At 40.1% G+C, this 27974-nt stretch overlaps 2 protein-coding genes across 2 annotated transcripts in view; both read left to right on the top strand.

Annotated features, from left to right (window-relative positions):
• The first annotated feature begins 30 nt into the window (after positions 1-30).
• neurod1 (neuronal differentiation 1) lies at positions 31-4495 on the top strand. Its single transcript, XM_035173831.2, has 4 exons — positions 31-185; positions 1875-2125; positions 2926-3155; positions 3373-4495. Exons 2-4 carry the CDS (start codon positions 1887-1889, stop codon positions 3933-3935), a joined length of 1032 nt encoding a protein of 343 aa, XP_035029722.1. The 5' UTR covers positions 31-185; positions 1875-1886; the 3' UTR covers positions 3936-4495.
• A 3658-nt stretch (positions 4496-8153) lies between these two features.
• Positions 8154-27974, top strand: part of cerkl (ceramide kinase-like) — a 23678-nt gene continuing 3857 nt past the window's right edge. Inside the window, exons 1-8 of the mRNA XM_035174638.2 lie at positions 8154-8506; positions 9091-9200; positions 14926-15156; positions 20629-20757; positions 21812-21875; positions 24239-24369; positions 24481-24555; positions 27556-27733. Coding sequence (XP_035030529.2) covers positions 8340-8506; positions 9091-9200; positions 14926-15156; positions 20629-20757; positions 21812-21875; positions 24239-24369; positions 24481-24555; positions 27556-27733 — 1085 coding nt within the window. The 5' untranslated portion in view covers positions 8154-8339. The remainder of the gene's footprint in view (positions 8507-9090; positions 9201-14925; positions 15157-20628; positions 20758-21811; positions 21876-24238; positions 24370-24480; positions 24556-27555; positions 27734-27974) is intronic.

Here is a 27974-nt window from a genome sequence, read left to right as displayed (position 1 = left end):
TTGCCATCCTCCATCCAGTGTGGGTGTTTGTCTGTATGTGTGTGTTTGAGATGGGTATAAAAGCAGCAGCATCCCACACACACCCCTCAGAAAGCTCAGAGCAGGTCACGCACAATCACGCACGGACACGCGCACAGAGCACACGGGATGCGCGCGATCTAACGGACAGCGACTCATTATAAAAAGTAAGTTTATTTTAAATTTCTAACAGAATTATAACCAAGATCTGATTGATCAGTTCCTCCTGTGATTGGCTCCACATATCTCTGTGTGACCTGATCAATCTGATCAATCTGATCATTAATGTCAAATTAATATTCATGTATTAAAGCTCCTGTAAAGTCTGAATCAGCAGGTGTAAGATATAAACCAAAGCATTTTTAAATTCTGTTTAGCATTTTCACTTTGTTTTTAGTTCTTATTATTACTTCAAGGCTTATAATTTTATATTAAATTGTCAGTGTGCCCTCGGCTGTTTACCAGCAAATATTTGCCCTTAAACGTCTTTGTATATATTAAGAAAAAGAGTAATTCCAGGGAATAGTTCTACTCTGATGTATTTAGATAATTGTTGCTTGTTTTATTTAAAGTATTTGTGTTCGTCCTGTTTGTTCGCTCACCTTCACCTGTCTCTCTCTCGTTCGTTTATTTGACGGGACCATTCAGCGGGAAACTGAGATAATTTAAGGGATTTGATTTGTCAACATAGCGTCAATTGTTCTAACTTTTATTCTTATTCTAACAGCCTATAATTTAAATAAACTACGCATCTGTCGTTGTATTTTCCTTTATCATCAGTCTTTTTGTCACAGTTTTTATTTCTCTCTGTAAGATATTATCAGAAAAACATTTTGACATTGTGAATGTAAAATCATTTGATATTTCTAGCGGATTTAAAATTTGTCATCGTTTGAATAGATTATTCTCCATTATACTGTTGAATTTAACCGATAAAAGCTCAGTTAACAACTAATCTGAATGGAAAATATTCCCGTGTCTGTCCGGACAGTGTGAAACTGTTTGACTCGAATTTTTGTTTTTTCCGACAGTTTTAGTAATTATAAATTCAATCACTGATTTAAACCAAATTAAACTTACATCTTTCTCTAATGTCGCTTCTCTCCGCAAGAAATTGAATAAGATGCGGATATTTAATTTTTCCCGCACAGACACAAAAGAGGAATCACACACTCGAACTGATTTGATTAAAATTAAATGTTCTCATTTAAGAGAATTGACGAGCCGCGTGGTTTAAGATAAACTTAGTGATGTTTTAATTATTTAAATCAGAATACGCGGCTGCTCATAAATGTTTCATATTGATTGGATTTTGGGTAAAAATCGATTTAAAAGCTTTTTCTTTCTTTCTTTCTTTCTTTCTTTCTTTCTTTCTTTCTTTCTTAAAATTATCTTATTTCATCTTCGTCAATCCCCAGATGTTTTGAATTTGTTTCTACTTTTAAGAGCTCTATTCATACACCTGCTGATTCTGGTAAATACAAATAGAGTCTGATCTCATGGGAATACAAGTTTTAATAATACAGTTAAATTCAGTACAATGTATTTATGCAAATACACAGACTGAAGAAACACACTAAAACACTCACAGTGATATACTCTGAGCCATGCTGTTTTTTTTATTTATTGCACAATTAAGACGAACAAACGGCTCAAATCGCAAAATGTTTGGTGTATAGAAGTAAATTCCACCTGTTCCTATAAATATGAAAACATTGCGAATTGGGAGAATCACCTTTGAAGCATTTAACAAATTCTTTATAATCACAAGCATTCACAAGCATGTTAGTTTGTGTTCATAAACTCTCTCTGTGATTTCATTGTTTTCTGATCACCACACTTATTCTGCTCCTTAGAGAATCAGCATCATGACCAGGTCTGTGCAGGAGGAGCAGGGGTCAGTGGAGTCGGAGGAGCAGCAGGAGCTCCGCAGCCCAGAAGGAGGAGAGGAGGAGGAGGAGGAGGAGGATCACCTCAACCATCTGGACGAGGAAGACGATGATGACGATGAGGAGGACGAGGAGGAGGAGGAGGAGGAAGATGGTGAAAACAAACCCAAGAGGCGAGGGCCAAAGAGGAAGAAGATGACAAAGGCTCGAGTCCAGAGGTGAAGGAAACAGATTTGTTTTTCTTCTTGTCGTTAAGAGTTTTAAGAGCAAATATTCTTCATGTGAGCTCGATAAAATCCATTGTACAAACCTTCCTTGTCATTATTATATATATTTTAATACCAGCAACATAATGTGACTATAGCTTCATTTAGAACAACTCTACAATAACTAGCTGGTGAACATTATGGAGCATTTAGCAGCTTAAAGAGCCAGATATTTCCTTCAGGAGTCGGTGGAGACCAAAAATAGAGCAAATATTGGACGAAAATTTATGCCAGAAACGTGAGACGAATTAAATGACCATGTCTCTACAATGTTCAACATATCAATTCAAAAGGTGATACCATGTCAGTGATGTACACATCACCCATTAAGCTTTGTTTTCATAGTGAACAACTTCAAGTATGAGCCACAATACTTATGGTTTTTAACATCGGCTATAACATGTTTTAAAGACGTTAAAATTTAAAAGCTGCTTTCAACAGTTATTATGGACACAGAGCAATAAACTGAACCTGCAGCAGGGATTGCTTTATGGACTTTAATGCCCTGGACTCTGTCTCTATACGCCACCCTACCCTAGAGGAACCGCCTCCATCACTTGTACTGTGCTTTTGGCTGTGCTGTTTGGCGAAATGCACAAATGCACTGCATAAAAATGTGTATGCTAATGTATTAACTACTCGTGGTTATTTAGCTGCAAACGACAGTGTGCAAGCTTCACTCACTACTGGGATGTTACAGATATGCTAATTGACAAAAGGGCTAACAATGAATTCACTGTGTGTTTCTGCAGGTTCAAGGTCCGTCGGATGAAAGCTAACGCCCGGGAAAGGAATCGCATGCATGGGCTTAATGATGCTCTGGAGAGTCTGAGAAAAGTCGTCCCGTGTTACTCCAAAACTCAGAAACTGTCCAAGATCGAGACGCTCCGCCTCGCCAAGAACTACATCTGGGCCCTGAGCGAGATCCTGCGCTCCGGGAAAGCGCCCGACCTCATGAGCTTTGTCCAGGCGCTCTGCAAAGGTCAGCATCAAATAAAAGCAACAGAAAATCTGTACATGAACGGAAATGACCATGTGGCCTCGAACCGGCGAAGTGACATTGAAATACCAGTTCACCCCACATTTCTGACAGTGCCCTCTAGTTCCAATGTTGGGGAAATTAATATTAGTTATTGAAATTATTATAAGTATTAAATATATTGATCAGCATTGACTGAATATTGTCTCTCTGTTCTCAGGTCTCTCTCAGCCGACCACTAACCTGGTGGCGGGCTGCCTGCAGCTGAACCCTCGGACTTTCCTGCCGGAGCAGACACCAGACCTGCCGGCTCATCTTCCCCCAGCCGGCACAACTGCCTATCCTGGACACTACTCTTACCAGAGCCCAGGGCTGACAGCCGGCCTGCCCAGCCCACCCTATGGCACCATGGATCCCTCCCACATCTTCCACCAGGTTAAAGGTCAGCCTTATGGCCCCTTGGAGCCCTTCTTCGATGGGGTCCTGGTTTCGGACGGGCCGGCGTTTGACCCACCCCTCAGCCCACCACTCAGCATCAATGGAAACTTCTCCTCGTCCTACAAGCACGAGGTCGTCGCAGCTGCCGACTACGACAAGAGTTTCTCCTTCAGCGTGCACTATGGGGGAGGAGGAGCTGGGGGACACAATGCCATCTACGGTGGTGGGGGGAACAACCAGCGGTGTGGTGAACTGCAGGCGGACGGGCTGATGGGCTTTGAAGGACACTCGCACCACGAGCGGATGATGAACGCCCAGTTGAACGCCATCTTCCATGACTCCTGAGGAAGAGGAGGACAAAGGACTGAGATACTGATGTACAAAGAGACGGACAGACAGACCATTATATATCTTTCTTTCTGTCCTTTCTGTTCTTCTGCATCAGGCTCTTCAACTCGCTTTGGTCATGAGGATGGTGGTTCAGCGATGATATCACATTGTTGATGTAACCTTTGTAATGCTTCATACTGCGGAGATGCTCTCTGAATGTCTCATTATTATCCATATTATCACATAAAAATAATCAATAATCAATAAGCAATAATCTGGAAGAAACTATGCAATTTCGTTAAAACCTGAGCACAGCTCAGCTGATGATTCCAAATGTTGAAAGAATAAAGATTTCTCTATTTTTGGGTCAGTGTGTCAGTGAGATGATGTTAGGCCAGCGTTGGGCCGGTTTCCAAGCCGGGAGCAGGCCGGAGTGTTCATGTTGTTCATGTGGTTTTACTTTATGCTTTTTATAACGTTCCTGTAGTGTTCTGTTAACATTTCATGTGACTCCTGTTCATATTTTATAAGATAGATGTTTATAAATGCCTTTTATTAAAAGGAATTCAATGTGATTCATTTGAGAGACTGATTCATCAGCAACAACACAAGAACAAAACAACAAAACACCTCAGTTTAGTCCAGTTTGATGAGATTGTTTCCAGGGTCTTGCAGGGTATCCCCAGTTCCCCAGTTCGTTTATTAGTATACAGCTGAGTTACAGATGTTTCTGTAAGAGATTCGACTTTGGAAAAGCTTTTTGTATCAATCAGCAGATTCTTTTTTTTTCATCGAGATGGTAAGAATGGTTTTAACCAAACGTTTTAAAAAACATTTTCAGTTAATTACCTTCAAACGCTGCCTCATACACAGGGTTCTGTCCAGGCTATAGTCCTCTTCAGTCCAGTTTGGTTGAGTTCACTTCAGTTGAATTTAATAATAATATCTAAAATAACACATTCAAATATTAAAAACTGTAGAATTTTCAGTAAATAAACAGGATATGTCTTCAGTGTCATATAAATATCATATCTCCAGTTTGGTTTGATGTGCTTCAGACACTTTACAGACCAAACTTGAATTTAACCTTGAATTTGTTGATCAGGACGATTTTCTGCTGTCTGCTGATAAATTACCCGAACAACCAACGATTTGGTTATTGGATTAGTAAATGTTTTTTGGTACAGAAATGAAATTATAAATCAGCTAATCCATCAATGGAAGATTTGCCCCACTACTTGAGGTCCCTCTATTCATTTTAGATTCAACAGGATTTTAGACTGGCGGTCAGACAAAATGAATCTCAGGATTCATTGAGCTCTGGGTATTTTCAACGACTGAATGATGAGGACAGAAAGTAATCAGCAGATAAATAGAATAATAGTGTAATAATTTATAGTTGCTCTGGCATATCAGGAACCTTCATGGATGCAGGAACTTGTTTTAACATAGTATTGCAATCACTCAGTTTTTTTAGCATGAGCACAGAAGTCGTAGTGAAAATACAATATATATAACATAACTCAACTTAAATGTGGTTTTCTAGTCCAAGAAGATTTGGAACCAGCTCACAAACCTGCGGACAACCTCAAAAAGGACAAGACTGAAAACCTAGAATGTTGAAGGTTTCTGCGTGACGACAATGCTATAAAAGTGGATTTGAGGATCCAAGTATGATACTGAACATATTAGGATAAAGCTCATATCTCCTTACAGAGAAAACCCTGTTAACATGTTAACAGCATTATCACAGCGACTGAAGGACAAAACCAGGATTACCGTGTGTGTGTGTGTGTGTGTGTGTGTGTGTGTGTGTGTGTGTGTGTGTGTGTGTGTGTGTGTGTGTGTGTGTGTGTGTGTGTGTGTGAGTGTGTGTGTGTGTGAAGGGCACAGATGTTCGTTCTGCAGGCAAGACTTTAATTTATGAAAATGATCTCGTTTATGCATGAGAGCCCCCGCCATACATACTGCTGTCCTGCTGAGTGTGTGTGTGTGTGTGTGAGTGTGTAAGTCAACAGGGACAATATGGTGGCCATATCCCACCATTTAGCCTCCCTGTTAAAGTGGAATAACAATGAGAGAAAAGTGCGACCGCAGCATAAAAATGTATCAAAGGAGAAACTATTTCCACAATATATTTTAACACCTATCAGATACAGGTATGTGGAGCAAAAATATCAAAGTACTTAGTGACTACAAACAAAAGCTGCTCTAAAGATAAATTACAAGACACCACACATTTATAAATACATGTCAAGATCTGGAGGAAATTCAAAGGAACTTGCGTGAAATAGCAACAATTTACTTTTTATTCATAGTTGGAGAAAATAATGAACACAAACAACATGAAAACATTCCTCATCACACTGGGAAAGCAGCTACAGTAGCAGAGGCGGGATTAGAGGTATTAATAGCATTATTGGCAGCAGCCTTTGTGATCGAGGTTTTGTGTTTCAGACTGTTGGCTGATCATAACACCGATTAAAGCAGCTTAAACTCACGCCATCTGTTAACAACATACACTTGCCGTGGTTGTGGCTCATAATATGGTATTTATACCACAGCCAGGACACACCCTGCTCTCTGATTGGTTGGCAGGTATCTATTCAAATCATGTACAGTATGATGGCAAGTAACCATGTCAACAGTATCAACAACTCTGTTAGCACATTATACTTCAGGACTTACAGTGACAACAAGCAAGTGTGTGTGTGTGCACAATAACTCACGTACTCATTGACGGATTTATACTAAACTTGGTGGGAATGTTACATGGGAGGGTATCTCGTGATGATTCACTTTTTGAGCTGATCAGTTAAAGGTCAAGGTCAACAAAAATATAGTCCATATTTTTCAAAACAATTTCCAAGATATCTTCGCAAATAAAAAGGATAGAGAGACAAAATTGGAAAAACTATGTAAGGCTAGAATGAAATTATAGGACCATAGACCTAAAGCTTACATAAGAAAGATAATGTATGATCATATGGTATGAACTCATGTTGCCACAATGAAGTTGAAATTTTGATCGGTTCATTTTGTTGGTATAAATACTGAAGGTATAATGCACATCAAAGTTCCCTGTTAGCAAGAGACTGATTGAATGAGAGGAGAAGATGTGGACGTTTGATGTGAGATGCCACAGTATATCATGTGGTTTTGTACCCACATGATATATATATATAAGTCCAATGCTCACTCTCTTTTAGCTCTGTGTTGGTCTCCACCAACGCCTGAAGTTGATATCCTACTCTTTAGCTGCTAAATACTCCACCATACTCACCTGCTAGTTGCTAACATTGTCTAATGTTTGGTAGTGTAAAGCTTTTTGAAATTTTTCACAGAAAATGTGTTGCCTAAAAGATTGAACCAAACTCAACATAATCCATGTATAAAAAACTAAAAAAAACGTAGCTTTGAAGAGACAGTGCGAGTGGACTTTTGATTTTTTTGTTTCATCAAAGGATACAGTATTTTTTAAATCCAGCTTTTACGTTGGGTTGGAATTTCAATGCCAATGTTACCGTTTTAAGATGTTCATGGGTAAAATTAAAGAAAGTTTTATTTAAACTAAATTCTTTTATGTTTGACATATTATACAATGTATTCTGTATTGTTTAAGATGTTTTCATTAATGTACATTGAATAGGCATTAATTAAATGTTATGAAATAGGAGTGTTCACTGTTTACTCAGCAGAAAAGTTGCATAATATTTGTAAGATTTGTTCAAATAAACATGTAATATAGACAATATTAAAGCTCAGAGTTATTGTGATGTGAATGACAGTTTTATATGGATTAAGTATGAAATAATTCTTAATTAATGATTTAAGGAGGAGGGGTGAGATTAAATAAGTTTGTTCTTCTTTTCACTCCTTTTCGAATATGTAGATTAAATCATTAAGCGTTGATTTTTTTTTAAATAATACTGTTTTTCCCTTGTTTGTATAATTTTCCGAAATAATTAAAAGTAAAAAAAAGGAAATGAAATATGTTCAACATGAGGTTTGCTGGGTTTACTTCAAGTACATGTTCCTGATAAGACTCTTCTGTTGTATCGTCAATGCAGTACTTTTACCTGTAACATAATATTCACACAGGTTGGTATTAGTAGTTTTACTTTGAGTAAATGATCTGAATACATCTGTCACCATATCTGATCGATAATCAATCATAAACCGATGGAAGGGTTACTCACGGTGTGCGCGCGCCCGCATCTAAACGGGAACGCGCCCCCCGTCTGCCGCATGCCCGAGCCGTCTCCACGGTAATGCTGATGCCGCGACGTCTCCATAGCGACAAGACCCCGGAAATAAACCCTAACCTGCCGGGGGTGAGTTTGGTTTATTAGCTCACTGCTCCTTCATCTGGCGCTTTGTTTACCTCAGAGGAGTTTGTTTGTTTGTTTGTTAATAAACATGTCGGAGCCCGAGGAGAAGCTGAGCCAGCAGAGAGACAGCACGAAGAAAAAGAAGAAGAAGACAGACAAACGGAGCGGGAAGAAGAAGAAGAAGAAGCCGAGGGAGAGACGGGAAGAAGAGGAAGAGGAGCAGCAGGTGGAGGAAGAGGAGGAAAAGGAGCACAGGTGAGTGAGGTTCTCCTCAGGTTCTCCAAGTTCTACACAGAACCACAGAGGAGGGTTCATACAAGCTAGAGATTAATCAGCAAAGTAAAGTTTAAGTCAAGAGCTGCAGGAATCTGCAAAAACACGACTCCTTCAAAGTAAAAGCCCTGAAGTCAGAACCTGTCAGTGGCAAGTATTTTCAGTCACTGAACGAAGGTGACAGTAAGTAATCAGCAGATAAATAGAATGATGGTGAAGTAATGTGTAGTTGCTCTGGTATGCCAGGAACCAACATGGATGCAGGAAGTTGTTTTAACCATTTTGTGTAAGATGCTTTCAGAACCTTACCAAAATAACAGCAGTGTTTTATATAGGCAGGATGTTGTTACATTATACGACTGGCCAACATGTGTTTTAATAAGAGGGCGCTTTTAATATTTTCTGACAGTTTATAGACAAAATAAATAATCGGTTAACTGAGAAAATAATGGGTTGATGAATTCATAATGAAAATCAGTTGCTGCCATCATTTCTTAGTATGACTTGCTTCATTGATAAATGTTTGCAAATGACCTCTGATTGGTGTGTGTGTTTGTATGTGTCAGTGAATGTGTCGTGCTGCGTGGGATCTTCAGACTGGGGAAGAAGAGTCACGACGTCCTGCTCACCCGAACCAGACTGAGCTGGACCCCCATCACGCCTGAGACCCCCACAGGTCAGTAACCACAGCGACGCGTTGTCTTGGTGATCATCGCTAACAGGCAGACAGACTGTGGATGTGTCGCGGCAGCTGGTGCTGTAATGGAGAAGTTCTCTCATGTTGAGACCACCTGAAACTTGACATCTGGACGCACACATCCACTGCAGGGGACAGTTTGGCTGCTCCTCATGGCTCTTTATCAGAGGTAGGAAAGTTAACCAGGGCCCAGATTCTCAATAATGCTTTTCTAAAAGCATTTTTAAAGAACACCAACATTTCTACAAGTGTTTCCCAAAGCAACATGCATGCTTCCTAATGACAGCTGTAGCTTACTTTGCTTGTGTGACTGTGTCTTGAAGCAACACTGAGAACATACACTTGAACCTGAAAAACAAAACAAAACAGTGTTGGTTCCCATACATTTCATGAATTTGAGGGTCATCTGATGGGATTCCATCAGCATTTCCTTGTCAGACCTGCTGTGTTAAAGCAGCCAACACCATATGCACTACACATATAGAGAAAAGAGAAGATGTGGAACATTTAACATCAGTAAAGTGTCATCTGAGGCAGAAGAGCTGAAAAGATTGAGCAAGAAAAGAGAGAGGAGGATTATGATGATAGAAATTGTCAATCGTTGAATTTATTCGTTGTGTCATAGTCTTTTATTTATTTAAAAACAGTGAAAACACGTAGTTCTGATTCCTACTGCAGGTCCAAAATGCACCCAGACATTTGCCTTCAGATGCGGATTATTTGTAATTGAATTAAAAAAATTACTGTAGGTCTCCATCCATTACCGCTGTGCGATGCTTCGACATCAATGGTGGGTGATACCGAAACATTTGGTTTCAATCTAATAGCAAGTTCCCTAATACCGGGGCGAGCATCAACAATGTCAATACAGATATTAATACATTCAAATTGATAAAAGCAGTTAATTTTTCTATCATGTTAGAGAGATGAATATATAATTTATGACATGAATGCATGATTAACTCTACCAATATATTGTTGTTAATAATTTGAAAAAATCTACTTTCGCGATCTGTGATTGAAGATTCGTGTAAGAGAAGAGAATTGTGCCGGAACCTTTTTTTCTTCGCCGCCCTGTCAGTCTGGACCGACTGTAGGTGCAGGCCACCATCATCCCTCGAGCAGTATCTCATACATGTTCACTTCCCGCAGCTCTGATCATAGCAGACGTCAGCAGAAATACATTTCTCTGTGTGATTACAAAGCGTATCAGAAGCTTGATTTCATGCTACATCCTCAATAAGCTAAAACCAAACCACAAATGTTTGAAGATGCACAGATTTCATTTTTAATTTATAATGGGGGTAAAAATAAGCTTTGTACAGTTTAGAACATACAGTGTGACAGATCCTGTAAATCTAAATAGTCTTTTGTTCAGTCATGTTGTGGTGATATTATGGTGTGAGTTTTGTGTGTTAGTTTTTGGTTGAAATCCATTCAGACAGAACTGGTTAGTGGAGCAGGGTGAAGGTGTAAATACTGTGTCTGTGTGTGTGTGTGTGTGCGTGCGTCTGTGTGTGTGTCCGCGTGCCTCAATCTGTTTTGTTGTATTTCATCCAAACTAATGTCATTAAGCCAGAATTGTGTGTGTGTGTGTTGGCTGTAGTATAGAGAGCAGTTGGTTTGGCCCGTGGGGGGTTATTAGAGTCTCTCAGTGTGAGGAGATTAACACACACTTGCACAGTCAGCCTGTCAGCATGCTGTGTGTGTGTGTTGATTATATATTTCTATATAAATGGATCAGCTGTTGTTGTTTATTTCTACACATGAATTCACTGTCTCACCCACTGGCCTGTTTGTCTGTCTGTCTGTCGGAGAGGCGAGACCTGAGCTGTCAGACAGTACTTTGTAGTACTATAGTACTGAACCTCGTTTATTATATAAATGACAAAATATGATTTCAAAGTTGAACTCGTGGCCATAACATACGCTGCCAAGCATCTCTAGCTCCTTTGTGCTTTGCATTGTGGAACATCATGTCCAATTAGTCTGTATTCTGTCTTTCAGCAAATTTAACATCCAGTTTCACTACACACTCAAATAACCGGCCTAGGTTTAGTATAAGTGTGGAGCTGACACGCTCTTTTTTCCTGCGGACAGTGAAGTATCTCAGGAGGATTTATTACCAGTGAGAAGTGTGAAGGAATGATAACTGATCAGTTTAAAGCCAATACACGATACACTGTCAACAGTGACAATGAAGGCGGATGCAGTCTTTCAGCCTCAGTGCGTGTGTGTGTGTGTGTGTGTGTGTGTGTGTGTGTGTGTGTGTGTGTGTGTGTGTGTGTGTGTGTGTGTGTGTGTGTTTGCATGTGTAGGTACAGTGGTTTGGAGAGGGCTTGATGGGAAACTCATCTCCATCTGGAACAAAACAACAAACTACCTGTGATGGTCAACACTTGTGTGTGTGTGTGTGTGTGTGTGTGTGTGTGTGTGTGTGTGTGTGTGTGTGTGTGTGTGTGTGTGTGTGTGTGTGTGTGTGTGTGTGTGTGTGTGTGTGTGTGTTCGTGCAACAGCTCTGTAGGTTCTGTCAACACGGATGAGAGTCATTCTCAATGAGCTGGATGTAAAATTTCACATTTCTCTCTCTCTTAGCTCAAGATTTTGGGTTTAAAGTCACATTTATTTTTTGGGATCTCTTTTATCACACATGTTTTCATCAGACACACTCTAATAAACCCACTGTACACTGCCCACTCAGCACCAGCAGACTGATGATATTAGCATCGAAAATAGAACATGTAGCTGTTAGAGATAGATGTTTTTCTCAGGATCATAATGTTGCTGTTGTTCACCATAATAACATAATAACAAACAGATTTTTCATGTTGTTGTTTATTTTTTCAACAATAACACATTTGATGCAACAAGAAATTACACAATTAAAAGGCTTAAAAAACAACTGAATTAACAGGCAGTGCCAATAGATATAAATCAATAGTAAAACAGCTGACTGTTTTTACATCAAGGGTGATAGGTGTATATTTGTGGTCTGTTTAAGGAAAAGTTTGTTCTGTAATGTCATTTAAAACTCATTGCGTTATTTTGTCTGTCCTTGTGGCTTCACTAAATCAAAAATGCACTAATAAGAAAAGTATAGAAAATAGCTTAAATGACTGGAGAAAAATTATTTAAAAAAAACGTTACAGACTTGCTGTGTAACTAGTGTCTGTGTCTGTCTAAAATACACACATTCACTCCATTAGCCAATGCTCCACAGTAAACCGGATTATCAGCGAATCTGTCAGTGGTCTATCCTGTAATATCTGATGAGATGTATACATAAAAAACTGAACATATCTTTTATTATTTACAATACTATACTATATCAACACAATGAGCGGAGAAAGAAGCAACAACAACAGACTGTGACCCTGACATATGGACGCTGGCCTCTGCGGGCAGACGCGGGGTGGGTGGTTATGTGATATTTGATAACAGCAGGAGCGTATTTCATAGAGAGGAGGGGTTAATCAACCGTCATCAAATATAATTATTTTGTGATGAATCTGATCCTCTGTGTGCGGAAGCAGATAAACTGTAATTATTATATTTATGCATTTCTAAACAGCTATTTCTCCTCATGTGGACACCCATAAGTAGAGGCTGTTGTATAAACACTGAATTATGATATACACACACACACTAATCACAGGTGCACTATTATGAAATATGTCTTCATAGGTGAGCCTAAAATTGTTGAAAAATACTGAAAATTCCCTCCTTATATCTGCTTACAATAACATTGTACTGCTCAGAAATGCTAATTAAGGGAAGTGCTTCCCATTAAATTACTCTCACTAAATACTGCCTTCACTTATAATTTCAGTCCCTTTGGTCACTGTTCATTAAATGGTTAAGTGTAAACTATAAATAAATTAGAAATGATCATGCTTTTCAGATGAGATTAAACATGCTGAGCTGATCAGCTTTGAAAGAATTAACTAAACCTAACGTGTTAGTTTAGTGACATATCACGTACCGTGTTTAATATTATTTTCTAATTTTCAAAACATACGAGGCTTAAATCTGGACAGACAAATAATCTAACAAATCTGGATGGATTGGAACATTTCTGATGATTAAATTGGATTAATTTATATGATTATTAAGTTTGTTTTTTCCTGCACAGATGTTTATCCACCTGCTGTGACATGTGTCTGTCTGTCCACTGAAGCACAACAGGAAGACGTCCTCTTGATTTCACTAACCAAGGCTGTTGAAGCCCTATATCAGCTTTACATTCCCTTTTGAACACATGGACTGTGGAGGTTGTCCCCTATCATTTACAATGAAATCACATTAGGAAGAGAAAACCAGACAGTTTTACATGGGCACCTGATTTTAAGACTATTTATTAGAGACAGGCTAGAAAACACATTATTAATGTAGACTAATAATGAAATGTAAGAAAACATAAAAAAATGTGCATCATAAGTTTCCAGAATCCATGTCCAATAGAAAAGTTGGCAAATTCTCACATTTTAGAGGCTGCGAATAAACCAAGCAAATATTTTGTAATGTTTCCTTCATGAATGAATGTGTTGAAAACAGGACATGGGTTAAAACCCTTGCAAAACTACGAACTGACATTTTTAATAGTTGGAGGCGTTCTATAAACAGTTTTCCTGACATCCTCGTTTTTGGTGGTTTTGGGGATTTTTAATTTGCAGTACCGCAGTCGGCCACCGTAGCTGACTGGCAACAGACTAACTCTGCTGCACTGTTTCAGCTTGGTTATTAACAAACATGGTATTGGAAAATGTGTGTGTGTGTGTGTGTGTGTGTGTGTGTGTGTGTGTGTGTGTGTGTGTGTGTGTGTGTGTGTGTGTGTGTGTGTGTGTGTGTGTGTGTGTGTGTGTGTGTGTGTGTGTGTGTGTGTTTTATGTTACTCTGAGCTCAGCTCACTAAAATCCTCAGAAGATTGGATGATTAATCGGACATGGACCAATCGCATTGATGAATTCCTCTCTGATGACAGGTGCTGCGACGTGTTCTGCTGATCAATGGATTAGTGATTAATACATTTAATAATGTGAACACGAATGAACCATCAGCAGCAACACGCTACATTCACATTTTACTATGATTGACAAGGAGGGTGGACAAAGTAATGTGAACACTTCCTCTTTGCACCGTAAGTCATGGCAAAGAGATAATGTCATCCACAAAATTCATAACACAGACCTTTTAAATGGGTCAAAGATTATATTGATATTCATTTATATCGGTGCAAAACCAAAATGCCTAACAGTGCTAATAGTGACAATGATAGGTACTGACGTAAAATATATGACAAAAGAAAATGGGTCCAAAACCAAATCTAGTACATAAAACAAAACATACCAAACAAGGATGTATAATCACAATCAGTCTTAATAATTAAATGAATAATACTAAATACTTACAAATACAATACACTACAAATAGAATAATACATAACATATATGATTGTGCAGACATCTCTGTTTTATAAGACAGAAAAGTGTCTCATATAGAGAAGAAATAAAAAAAACTTGTATCTATTGACATGTCCTCTACAGCTTAATATCTGTCCTATGTTAAAAATCTGATCTTTGTTTGAAACAAATGGAGCCAGCTTTTCAAACAAATTTGCACAGATCATTAAAACACATTATTTGTAAAGTCAGGTTCATATTGTGTTTATGTGCTGTGTGTTAACTCTTTTTCCATCCCCCTGCAGGTGAGCCATGTGTAACACAGCCAGGTGTGCTGCTGCTGCAGGACGTTTATGCAGTGAAGGTGAAGCGGCGGCGAGCAGCGGGCCAGGAGTCGGGGGGAGCCGTGCTCGGCGTGGCCCTCTTCTGCTGCAAGAGGACAGGGAGGAAGCTGGAGGTGGACACGCTTCACCTCAACAACGCCTCCGCGGAACACACACAAACCTGGTACAACACCCTGAAGGAGCTGCTCACAGGTAAGACACACAGTCAGTCAATCAGTATGAAGTAGAGGTACTTACGATCCAAGGGGAACCAATAGGACAGCCGAACATGACCCGAATAGACCTGACGACAATTAGACCTGATAAAAAAACTGAGAGGGAACACATTTTGCAGCATTATAATAATAATAATTATTATTATTATTATGTCCAAAGAATGAATTTAAAGTCTTGGAAACTAAAGTAATTTATATGTTTTGAAGACAAATTTGTATAAATAATTGCATCCTGCACTAACAATAAAACCTTATATAGCCAGACAACATATTGAATATCTGTGAATGAAGTTCCAAAAAAGTGTTTATGTATAATTGCTCAAATCTTGTTGGTGGATCATTTTCTTGAATTAGGTTCCTCATCAGAACAAAGCTCTTCTGAGCTGTGAAGATCCGTGATGGTCAGAGTTTGTCTGTGTTACATAAGAGCTGAGATACACTGGAAACATGACTCAGGACTTCTGTGAGCGTCATACTGTCAGATGATTACACACACACAGACACACACTCACAAGTGTGATGTAGTAATAGCGTTACTATTAGCACCATCTGTCTGCTATTGTATTTATTAAACTGACCATCAGAAAGACACATAGAGGGTTGGATTTATCTGATCCGAAATACAATGCAGATAAAATAGTGATAATAGAGCAATAGATTGTAATTTGCTGAGACTTACATTTTAAAATGTCACAAGTTATACTGAACCGTCTGGATTTCGTTCAAACATCGCTTAGCTCCGCGTCAGACAGATGTGGTGTTGGCTCCAGATTATAATTTCATTGTTTTCTATCAGTTTGTTCATCACTTAGTTTAATGAGGTGAGTCACAGTTACATCAGACAGGAGAGCTGCTAATCTGCTAATCCAGTGGAACAAAGAGATGCACACACACCATCAACTGCTGAATCATGTCGTCTGCGAGAGAGATTAGCTAAAATTCTGTCTGTATAATCATATTTGTGTGGAGTTCACTTTAATTCAAGTTGAGCGACACCGTGCAGGGACATGAAACCCTAGGTTAATATACTGCAAGGCCAAAAGTATGTGGACATTTAAACAATAGAGTTAGCCATGAGGGTAGCAAAAGGCTTTACACCAGTTGATGCTCGCAAACCCCCCAGGTATGTAAAAAATGTCACAGGGACAAGCCTTTCTTTTGTTCCCAAAACGTTACCTACCTGGATGGTAAAATAAGAGGCAGTTCCTACTCAGTGGAAGAAAACGTAAAACCATCCACTGTTTCTGGATCAGTTTATAGGATCATCAAAGATGACATGTTTTTAAGCAACATGAATCATTTTTTAACAACAAAATACATGTAGTTTCCAACTATACAATATCTTGTGGAATACATAGCTTGATCAGAAGTTTGATTTCTGAATGTATCAAAAGTTATTAACAATCTTTATTACCTTCGCCAGGGAGGATGTTTTCACCCCTGTCCTACTGTACGGATCAGCATGAAACTTGGAAGGATGTGGTATAGGTTGGGGAAGAGCCAATTAGATTTCAGTTCCTATCCAGATGAGGGCTAGGATTTATTTTCACTTTCTTTAACAGTGTGAGATAGGGCGTCAACTTAATAAATTTCCCTCTTTGTCATTTGTCATCAATGAAGTGATGGTGTTTGTTGATTTCATCCGGTTTCCTGTAAAAAATACAGTTGTATGAATTAACATAACTTCAACCTCAGCGACACGACCATGACCACGTCCTCACAGGTCCGGTTTAATATAGTTCTGGATGCTGCAGAAGGCTGAAGTTCCCAGACGCTGGTTTCCCAGGTGCACTGTAGTGGGCGTCGCCTGGCTGACACTTAACACACAATAGAAATGTTTGAGTGGTGTATGGATTTAACCCTCACACACAGACACACACACACACACATTACATTTCAGGTTTTCTATGTTCATCCAGTGATGTCAGCTTAGACAGAGACGTTACAAGCCCTCCACAAATGAAGAGGTCAAAGGTCACGCACACACGCCACCGTCCTCCTGTCACCATGGCATCGGTCTGACACATTATCGCCGGTCACCTGTCTGTCCGTCCGTCTGTCTGTCCATCAAACCAGATTACCCATGAGGCCCTGCAGCAAAGTCACAACTTCTTTAAGTGTTTTTCTGTGGCCTCCCACACACACACGCACACACACATGAATGGCTCACAGGTCGCGTGTCAGCTCACATGGTCACACTGCACATCAAACTGTGACGGCTTTTGTGATTTTGTGACTTTGCACACTGCCACGGAGGAGTCTCTGTGTGTGAGTGGAAGGTAAACACACACACTCGGTCGCTCTGCTGCCGTGTGGACATTAAGCCTATTTTCCAGCCAGAGGTCAGTGTGAAAAGCGTATTGTTTTGTGAATCGTGGCGTTGCGAAGCGGGCAGTCCACTGCCACTTCTTAACCTTGGGGTCCGAACATTCAGCCGCACAATGGCGAGCAGGGAGCAGACCCTTCCTGTCTCCAGAGCGTTATTCTGTGCTGTTCGCTTGTGGGAAGCAGCTGCATTACACTGTGCAGAGGGTGAATGGCAGTCAGAGTGACAAAAGGCGAGCAGTGACGCTGTATAGAGTCTGTTTCCATACACGCACTCAGATGGCTGTATGGACTGACTGCACTTGTTTAACAGCACAACAGACTGACAGGTCAGTGGCGGCGGCGGCAGCGGAGCTCACAGGGCAAACGGACGGACAGGCAGAGCTTGTCCGGACTATTGCGTTTGTTTGATTTACCTAACTAAACTACTTGATTAATGTGTTGTAACATTAAAATTAATAACATGCCTTGTTTATCTGTTAGTCACACTTACCTTTAGCAAGATTTTCAAGTTCATCTTTTAAAATCAGCGGAGTGAAACAATCTTTCTTACTGGGAAGTGATTCCTTTGTCCAATATTATAATATCATCTCTTTAATGTGCTTTTATACATTGTCAGACTCACAGTTTTCCTACATGGATCAAAATTGATACAGCAGATATTACCAGATATATTTTTTCTCTCACATTTCCTTGTCAAAACCTGTTGCCTACAATAACCATAATGCAAGATTTAGCTCTGAATTTGAGATTCAGGTGCCTACACGAGTCGTAGTATTAGTTGTTGACTACTAGTTGTAGTTGTACGAGTCGTATCCTTGAGCTGCAAGCCTCAAGGATGTTTTCAAGGTGCCTATTCGTCTAACCCAGTGTGTGTGTGTGTCTGTGTGTGTTACATATTAACTGGTGTCTGTAAAGTCAGTGACTGTATCCATAGTGACATGCCTTCCTGTCTCTCTTCATATTCAGTGTTTTTATTAGGTTTTTATTAGTTTGTGCAGCACACGTTCATCCCACAGGAGGTCAAACACTCAATCTTCTTACTACAGAAGCTGAAACCAGATCAACTTAAATGTCTTTATTGATGGAGTCTGAACCGAAGTAATCTGTTTTTTGTCAATAACATTCATTCTTCACCGCTTTGGAAACACCAGGATTGTTTACCATGGTGATGCTTCAGCAGCACCATAGCAACGGGCCGCTGGCCGAGGCCAGGAGATGATCTGATAGACACTTGATCCCTCTGCATCTCTGTGTGGCTCTGCTTTTTCTTCTGAGAGAAATATCAACAAACTGAATGACATCATGTCCTATGAGACTGTGTGTGTGTGAGAGAGCGAGAGAGAGCATCAATCATGCAGAGAGACAGAGAGGTGGGGGGGAGGTTTATGATCAGCATCAGGATTGAGAATGTACGTTTTTCCTTCAGTCATGAAGCAGTGATTTTGGATCAAGTTACATTTTAATTCAGTGTCTATCAGGGGTATAGTTAATGATCTGTGTTACATTAGTGGCGTCCTGGTTCCTGGTGCTGCCTTGGGAACCTCTCGACAAGGTCATACTGTAGGTGCCATCACAAGCCCCAAGGTCATCCTAGGTCCTTGATCACAAAAGTTTTAATCGGGTAAATGCTGTAGTACTGCGGGCTCTTACTGGAATCATCCTTTGGTCTCAGTTTTTGGGATACACCAGAGGGGTGGAGCTTCTGGTAATGGTGGGGGTCCAGTAGAGAGAAGAGTGGTGGGGGTGTTGGGTAGCTGCTCTTCACTGGAACTCCTGAGAGCCCAGTCAGATCCGTGGGGTGAGGTTATGGCAGGGGGTGCAATGTGTGTGTGTGTGTGTGTGCAGGGTCATTAACAGGGCGAGGTCATGGCCTTTTGGGAGCAGATTATTGTAATGAGCTGGATAATGGAGCTTGTGTGTGCGTGTGTGTGTATATTGATCTGTGCTGGTCTATTGGGATTTATAATGCGGTCTCTAAATCTGCCTAATGATGAGCTGTACAGGGGGTTAGAGTGTGTGTGAGTGTGTTACTGTAGTTAGGAGTCAATACCATGTAACCTCACACACACACTATCTTCCAGCACTGCAACTGATATTCTGGATATTTTCCTTCAAACAGGCCTCATCCAGATGTTATAACATCTTCACATCACAATCTACTATTCATTCGTCCAGGTGTTTAAATTTATGTGACAAATGCAAACTAAAGACTCTGTGAGAACATGTGTGGATTGTTGTTGTTTCATTAAATACATTAACAGTTTGGGTTTTAACTGTTGCACAAATCACGGAAAAGGCTCGTCACACTTTCGCAGACTTTAAAAGGCCCAAACAACAAATCGAAACAAGAATATAATCAATTTACAATCATTAATACAGACAATTTGAGAAGCTGGAACTAAAGAAATTATGGGAAATGAAACTATAGTTGAACATTAAAAACTAGTAGGGTCCTAGAGAGATGGCATAACTCCACCAAAGCTAAACCTGATCTCACCATGTCAATGCAGTGATTTCCATCAATTATCTAGACTGTGGGGTCGCTCATATTCTAATTTGTCTTGCCACAGTATCATAATAATGAACCACAAATTTCACCTAACAACATAATAGATCTGTAACTCAGTGATTGGCTCTGTGGCTGAATTATAAAGCTGTTTGCAGCGCTATCACCCATAAAGCAGTTACCATCCACGCAGACAGTCAGACCTCATAGCTTCAGCTATGTGTGTGTACCCACGTGTGGCACACAATCCATTTCTCTCCCCCGTGTTTCACTTTTTAGTTTGTGTCACTTGGAATCTTTTGCTTAGGAGAGTGATGTTAGTGCACATACAACACAGCTTCCACCATAGATTGAATGAATTCTGTGGGAAACACTGCAGAGAAAGTGAAACAAAATTCCTGGATCCGCAGCAGAATGAAATGGCTTCTTCCTTAACCCATACCACCCTGTATATTTTGTGTAATCCTGCTAACAGTCAGACAAATAAAACATAACCTCTGTGGGGGAGGTAATAAAACAGAAGAACTGATCCCATTAATTACTCTCTCATAGACGTTCAGTATTTAATTCACAGGTCAGCTATAAACTCATGTGTGTGTCTGTGTGTGTGTGCAGGGTTCAGTCGTCCCAGGTATCTGAAGGTCTTCATCAACCCCAGCAGCCACAAGAAGGAGTCTGTGCACATCTACAGAGAACACGTGGCTCCGCTCTTCAAGATGGCCGACGTCCGCACCGACATCACGGGTCAGTCCATCTGCCTGTCTATTTGTCTACTGATCAGTTTTACAACAAATAGATGGTATTGATTGTTATTTTATACCTCACACTGACAGTGGTGGATGAATCTTGTGCGCTGTTACAGCTCAGACGTATCATGGCAAAATGATTGTGTAAATTTCCGCAGTGAACAGTTAGATCCCGTCTTTATCGATATCACAGAAGATGGGAAATCAGTGCGTGTGAGTGTGTGTGTGTGCGTGTGAGAGTGAGTGTGAGTGTGTGTGTGTGTGAGTAGAGGAGGTCCAAAGGTCAGAGTTAATGGCAGTCCCTGGTCGCTAGGTAACCTGATACAGAGGGCGAAGCCAAGCCCATCTGTTGTAACAGAGGGAGACGACCCTGCTCCTCTCCTCGTTTCCTTTTTTCATCTCCCGCTGTTTCCTTTCCTTTCCCATCCTGTCTCATCCCCTCCTTTCCTTTTCTTTCCCCCCTTGTTTTCTCCTTTCTCATTTCCTCCTCTTCAGCTCCTCCTTTCATTTCTGTGTATTATCTATTTGTGTCCTCCCTTATTTCCATCTCTTTTCCTTTCCTTTCCTTTCTTGTTAGCTCATTTCCTTTCCCTTTCTTGTTTCACTTCTTCTACTCTAGTTATCTCCTTTGTTTTCCTCTCATCTCTTCTCCTCTATTATTCCTCTTTGCCTTTCTCTCTTTCCTCTGTTTTCCTTTTCTTCCCCTTCAGTTCATCTGTCTGGCTCCTTTTTTTGTCTTTTCTTTCCTTTTTCTTTTCCTTTCTATGTTTCCTCTTCTCCTCTCCTCTTATCTCCTCCTTTCTTTTTCTCTCCTCTCATTTCCAACCCACACCTCTCTTATCCTGGCCTCCTCTCCTCCTCCTCCTCCTCTCCTCTCAGCAGATGGTGTGATATCCGTTGTCCGACTTTTTTTTGGCAGCCATTGAACACACACTAGTGTACATGTGACCACACACATGCATGAACACTCTGTCTCTGTCCGTCTCAATGTCTCTCCATCTGTTTATCTCTCTCTCTCTCTCTCTCTCTCTCTCTCTCTCTCTCTCTCTCAGTGACCGAGAGAAAGGGTCATTCTCTCTCAGTGATGAAGGAATGCAAGCTGGATGAATATGATGGGTTAGTTTTATCTCATCCTTTGTCTCTGTTCTGTGATTTTAAAATGGATTCTGAAAATAAAATGTGATTAAGTTTGTTGTGAATATTATTAGAGCCCAACTGACTTATCTGCCGATATTAGCCTGTCACCGACTTCAGTATTGGCATTTATTTATTTATTTGTTTAAGTATACTGATATGTGCAGATACGAAAACTTTTATTTTACAGAATGAACAATGCAGAAAAGATTCACACAGAAAGCATTTGTGTTACATTCTATTTATTCAGTTTTAATTGTGTATTTATTTTTACTCATGGGTATTTGTTATAAAGTTTATGTTTAAAAGAAGCCTCAATTTCTTTTTCTTAAAGGTTTATTAACGATCACTGTTTAAAAAATTCTAATCGGTCAAGTAAGTGAGTATACCCTAATATCAGTATCTGCATCGGCAGCAAAAAAATCTATATCAGTGGGCCTCTAATAATTAGGCTTGAAATGATTCTTGCTTTTACTGGAAAAATAGCCAGCAGCCTAAAAGTTAATCCAGTTATGTATACAAAAAAACAATCGTGGCATGTTTTGATTGAGTGAGTTTGAATTTCCTCCAAACCTACTCCAGTGTTGTTATGACTTTTGAGAGAAAAAGTTTGAAAATAAGACACAAGGTCCCTTTAATTGTACAGTGTAAAATAAAGTCTAATATGTTAAAGCTGAATGAAGCTTCAGTTTTAAATATGAGCTCAAGAGAGACTGTGTTAAGTTCACATTCAAACTGTGGCATCATCCTTCCCGTAACAGCCACAACGGGACCAGATAAATAAAACAGCCGTTTACTGTCAGAGGCTGACACTGAAATAAACTGACCCAGACTGATTACACACACACAGACACACACACACGCACAGGTAAACAAATAGGTGAGGTCAAACCCTGATTGCTACCTGAGCTAACTTCTTCAAAACAGGTAAACATAACATTTTAAGCACCTGAAACAAACAACAACAACAACAAATACAAACACAAAAACACTGATTAAACTCCCATCACTCTTACGTATATGAGCTGGTCCATGCGTGTTTTGGCTTTTGTTTGTCTATGTGTGCGTGTGTGTGTGCTCCAGGTATTACTCATGTTGCCGGGACCTGAATCTGTTTATATAGTCACATTATGGGGACTTGTCTTCCTCCAGGGGACAAAAAACAAGTCTCTATCTCCTAAACCACAACATTTTAAGGTAAAGACATTTTTTAAGGTTAAGGTTTATATTAAGGTTAGGGTTCGGCATATCGATGGTTCCAGCACGTTTCCCGGAAAGAAATGTAACTCAATCTAATGTCCTCTGAAGTCATGAAGACAGTGTGTGTGTGTGTGTTTGAATGTGTGTGTGTGTGTGTGTAAGCAGCTTTTGTGCTCAGCCCTCATAAAGATTAATGTGCTTAGAGAAGATTAGCTCAGCGTTGCTAAGCTAGCTGCTCTGTGTGTGTGTGTGTGTGTGTGTGTGTGTGTGTGTGCGGTGCGTGCGTGCGTGAGTCTGCTCTGGTGAGGATTTGGTTGAAACCTACATTTGCCAATTAGGCTGGCTGTCACCGTGGCGACCGGAGCTTCAGGTAATCCCACACACAGGAGGAGGGGGAGGGGGCGGAGTCTGTTCACCTAACACTTAATGCAAACACAAACTCTGCAGACGAACCTTCTCGCTTTTCAGAGAGAGACTGGAGACAGCGTCAGACCTGTCAAAAAATCAAGTTATGATAACTGTTGATATTAATGTTTATTACTACTACTCATTACTACTGCAACACACACTCTGCCTCACCTGCACAAATCAGATAAAACTCATCCCATAATAACCATCACTGACCAAATATGCAAAACAGATTTTTCGCCTCTGCAAAATCATAGTAAACCTTTAACTTGCCTCCAACCAAACTTTGTGTATTTTTAGTTATTTAAAATATTTTCTTTCAATTCTACTTGTGTGATTTAAGACTGAAGCATTGAGACTATCGAATATTTCAAGTGAATGAGTCTGTGTCAAATTAAAATAATCCACTGGACTTTTACTGTGAAGTCTTTCTGTGTTTGTGTATAATTCTCAACACGATACCTAGTTCAACGATTTGTATCTGATATGATATTTTAATAGAGGGAAACTTTCTACATTCATATATCCTGTTGAGATGAAATGGCCCCTGCCCCCGATGACTGTATTTGAGGAAACCTGTGGTCACATCACTGGATTTCAGAATCCAAAGTTTAGAGTGTTAAGCGAGTTTTACTGTCGGCCTTCATGATCAAGGTATTTGTTTAAAATTATACTGAAAATAATTTCCCACCCGTCTATCATCCACCTGTCTGTCTGTCTGTCTGTCTGTCTGTCAGGGTGGTGTGTGTTGGCGGTGATGGCTCGGTGGCGGAGCTGTGTCACTCTCTGGTCCTCAGAGCTCAGCTGGATGCAGACTCCCCAGAGAAACCAGTGAAACCAGTGCTGCCGCTGGGGATCATTCCTGCAGGTGAGAAAGAGAGAGAGGATACACCCTCATATAGATCCACACACAGTAGATCCACAGTATGTGTCTGACATGATATTGTTTTATTGACTTTCTGTGTGTCCATCTTAACAGGCTCCACAGATGTGGTTTCCTGTTCTGTTCATGGAGTTAGAGATCCGGTCACAGCAGCGCTCCACATTGTTCTGGGTAGGTACTTGCCGGTGTGATTCTACATGATCACACCATGGATCATTGATCCTAACTTCATTATCACATTCACTCTGGTGGGCTCTTTTTGGTCTAACTCTACAGTTGTGATATTTATAGTTCAGTCATCATAGGTAGGTTCTACCTGCACCTGATTCCCCTGGGTCAGTTCCACATGTTTTAGGGTTCTAGATGTGTATTCAGTCTCCAGGAGAGGTTCTACCTGCTTTATATACGTTATATACCTGCATCATCCTGTTTTAGATCTATAGTCACGTCTTCCTGAGTTGGTTTCACCTTTTCTAGACCTTTTATCACATCACTCCTGTTCTAGATCAATAGCCATGTCTTTGTGAATACTACCATTTCTAGATCAATACATATGTATGTATTGGGTTGGATGGGTTCTGTCTGTTATAGATCTATAGTCGTGGGCTGTACTGGATGGATACTATCGGTTATAGATCTGATGAAGCTTTAAAGTTCTCAGGTTGCCAATCAGGAGCTAGTGTTTTTGCTGAGCTTTGATGTGATTGGCTAACGGCTCCTCAGACAGGTCTGAGAACAAACAAAGCCAGAGAAACAGAAGGGGACATGGGGGCAGATGTCTAACAGCAGGATCAGTTTCACTCCCAATCACAGGTTTACTCACTGCAGCCACGCCCCTTTAGCCTCAACCCGCCCCTTCTCAGGTAAACCTGCCGACCAGTCAACAGGCAGCAAGGATACAAGCTGTTGTATTTGAATGACAGGTTGTTGTGAGACATGGGTTAATTAAGACAAATTAACACTGGAAGCTGTGTTTGTGTGTGCGTAAGTGTTTGTGTGTGTGTGTGTGTGTGTGTGTGGTAGTAACAGATGGAGGTATTCTTTGGATTTAATGAGTCTGATTCCTGAACAATAGAAGAGATGTAAAATTCCCTGGCAGGAAGCTGTTCCCACGGAGACCAGGTGAGGTCAGATGTGTTCACGACACACCCAGGTGAACATACGTGGTACTGATCTGATACTCAGTATTAGATCAGGTGGATAAAAGTGATGTCGGTCACTTTACTCTTCTTTAGTATCTTTTAATATAGTATAGAAGCACAGTCTATAACAAGAACTAATGCAAGGAAGACACATTCTATAAAATCTGAATAATCAAATATACTCAGTGAAAGTGGTGAGTTTATTACTTTTTAGTTATTGTCATATCTCATTATTTTACACATACATAGCAGTCCCAGAGTCAAATTGTAAGGCAGGGACAATATAACAAAAGAAATACCAGAACGAAAACTAAAAGGAAATAGAACTTCACTTTCAGTTCGGTAGTAGAAGTTGCAAAATTCTTCTGCAAAATAATGCATTAAAGTCAATCTACCTGTTACTGGATTCAACAGATGAAATCAAAACTGAATTCTGACAAATAAATGAATTTGCTGAAGTGAGTTAATTTTCACCGAATTTGTTTAAGGTGTCACAGGGTTGTAGCCAAGGAGTTAATCCCATTCTGGCAATTTAATTTGGTCATTCCTTTTATTACATTTAGTAATAGAGAATGAAGACTGATATGGTACAAATTAAGGAGTGGGTGAAAAAAAAAACGATTCACAAAGGAATGAAAATGTTGGAATTCAACTGCAAGGTCAGAGTGCAGCACCTACAACCTTTTGGATTGAATGACTTCATAATTAGCTTTGCACCACACAGGGGAAGTCGTGTGTGAAACCTCTCATCACCTACAGACTGAAATTAGCAGGGTTACACCAGCACTAACAAACAGGAGCGACTGACAAGGACACACTGCAGCGCTCACTGCTGGTCACTTAAAAAAAAAAAGTAGGATCTGATACATGATTATTAAAATATTTCTTATCATGTTGTGTCAAAAAACATTACAAATATTGCTTGATGATTTAATTCATCTCATAAATTAAACTGCGCATGTTTTAGCTGCCGTTTAACGTGTTAAAAATAAACGACAGTTGCACCTTTAAGAATAGCTGCAGGTTTGATCTCAGCTTTAATCGTCACAACACACACACACACACACACACACTGATACAATGCCATATGGTGAGGAAATCAGATTCTGTCCAGAGAGACAGACAGGGAGTCAGTCAGACAGACAGGTGGGGAGACAGCAGTTCAGTAGGTTACAGCAGGTATGTGGCCAGATGGCACGCTGTGTGTGTGTGTGTGTGTGTGTGTGTGTGTGTGTGTGTGTGTGTGTGTGTGTGTGTGTGTGTGTGTGTGTGTGTGTGTGTGTGTGTGTGTGTGTGTGTGTGTGCATTCACAGATTGTAGGAAAATGAACAAACAGTATCTGCTTCACTCTGTTTATTCTTCTTTCACTGGATGCACCCTCTGGTTTGTTTAGCCGCTTCACACCGAAGCATCTAGGGGAAGATTTTGTGATAGTAGAAAAATACAACTTATTACAGCTGAGTGATTTGAGGATAATATTTAATAAGCATTTCACTGCAATTGTTAGTAGCCTTTTGTAACTGAAATGTTTCCAGGAAGATCTCACTCAGAACCAAGAAACTCTTATTGCTTTGGAAAACCATAGACTGTAAATAAAGATGGAGGGTGCGTCTCTAGTTCCTCAGGAAGCTTTGGCTTCACTTTTGCGGAGCTGTCATGTCGTCCATCTTCACATACAGTCTATGTGGAAAACTGTCACAAAGGCAGATTCCCTGTAGGTGAGTTTCTGTCCACATCCTATTTCATACACATTTTCACTTTGCACATGAAAAATAAATTGTCCTGAATTCTGTTGCTTCAGAGACTGGTCCCTCTACTGCAATGGGGTTCTACTGATGGATGTTTTTAGATATTAACACACACACACACACACGCAGAGTCTGTAGGGAGGCCAAAAGGACTTATGGTGAGAATCTCATTCATATTCATGAGAAACAGAACTCCAAATACAGTTGACAGAAAGAGGTCAGGAGTTTCTAATAAATATTCACCCTCACTAAGATCTTTTGCAAATATCTGTATTTAACAGGTCACCAGCAGCAGGTGGACATGTGCAGCTTCTCGTCTCTCGGTCAGTTGGTGTGTTTTGGTTTCTCCGCCATGTTTGGCTTCGGCGGGCGGAGCTTAGCGCGGGCGGAGAAGAAGAGGTGGATGCCGTCATCGCGGCGACGAGAGTACGCCCTATTGAAGACGCTGGCAAGACTAAAGTAACACACAATATTTTAAAGTTATAAAGACTAATAAATGTTTTTTCTTTTCTTAATCTCAGGTCCATATGTTCAGAATATGGTTTATGTTGGGCTTTTTAAATTATAAAAATTTGCCTGAATTCAGATTGAAGACTTTAGAGTCAACAACAAAATCACTTCCTCTGTCTCATTCCCTACTTCTAATATAACAGACGCTCCTTAATTTACCATGAGATTAGAAATTCGTTAAGGTTTTGGA

Source organism: Hippoglossus stenolepis, chromosome 13, assembly GCF_022539355.2.
Source record: "Hippoglossus stenolepis isolate QCI-W04-F060 chromosome 13, HSTE1.2, whole genome shotgun sequence".
Lineage (NCBI taxonomy): Eukaryota > Metazoa > Chordata > Actinopteri > Pleuronectiformes > Pleuronectidae > Hippoglossus > Hippoglossus stenolepis.
Note: the sequence above shows the minus strand (reverse complement) of the source record. Positions and strands in the feature narration are given on the sequence as shown.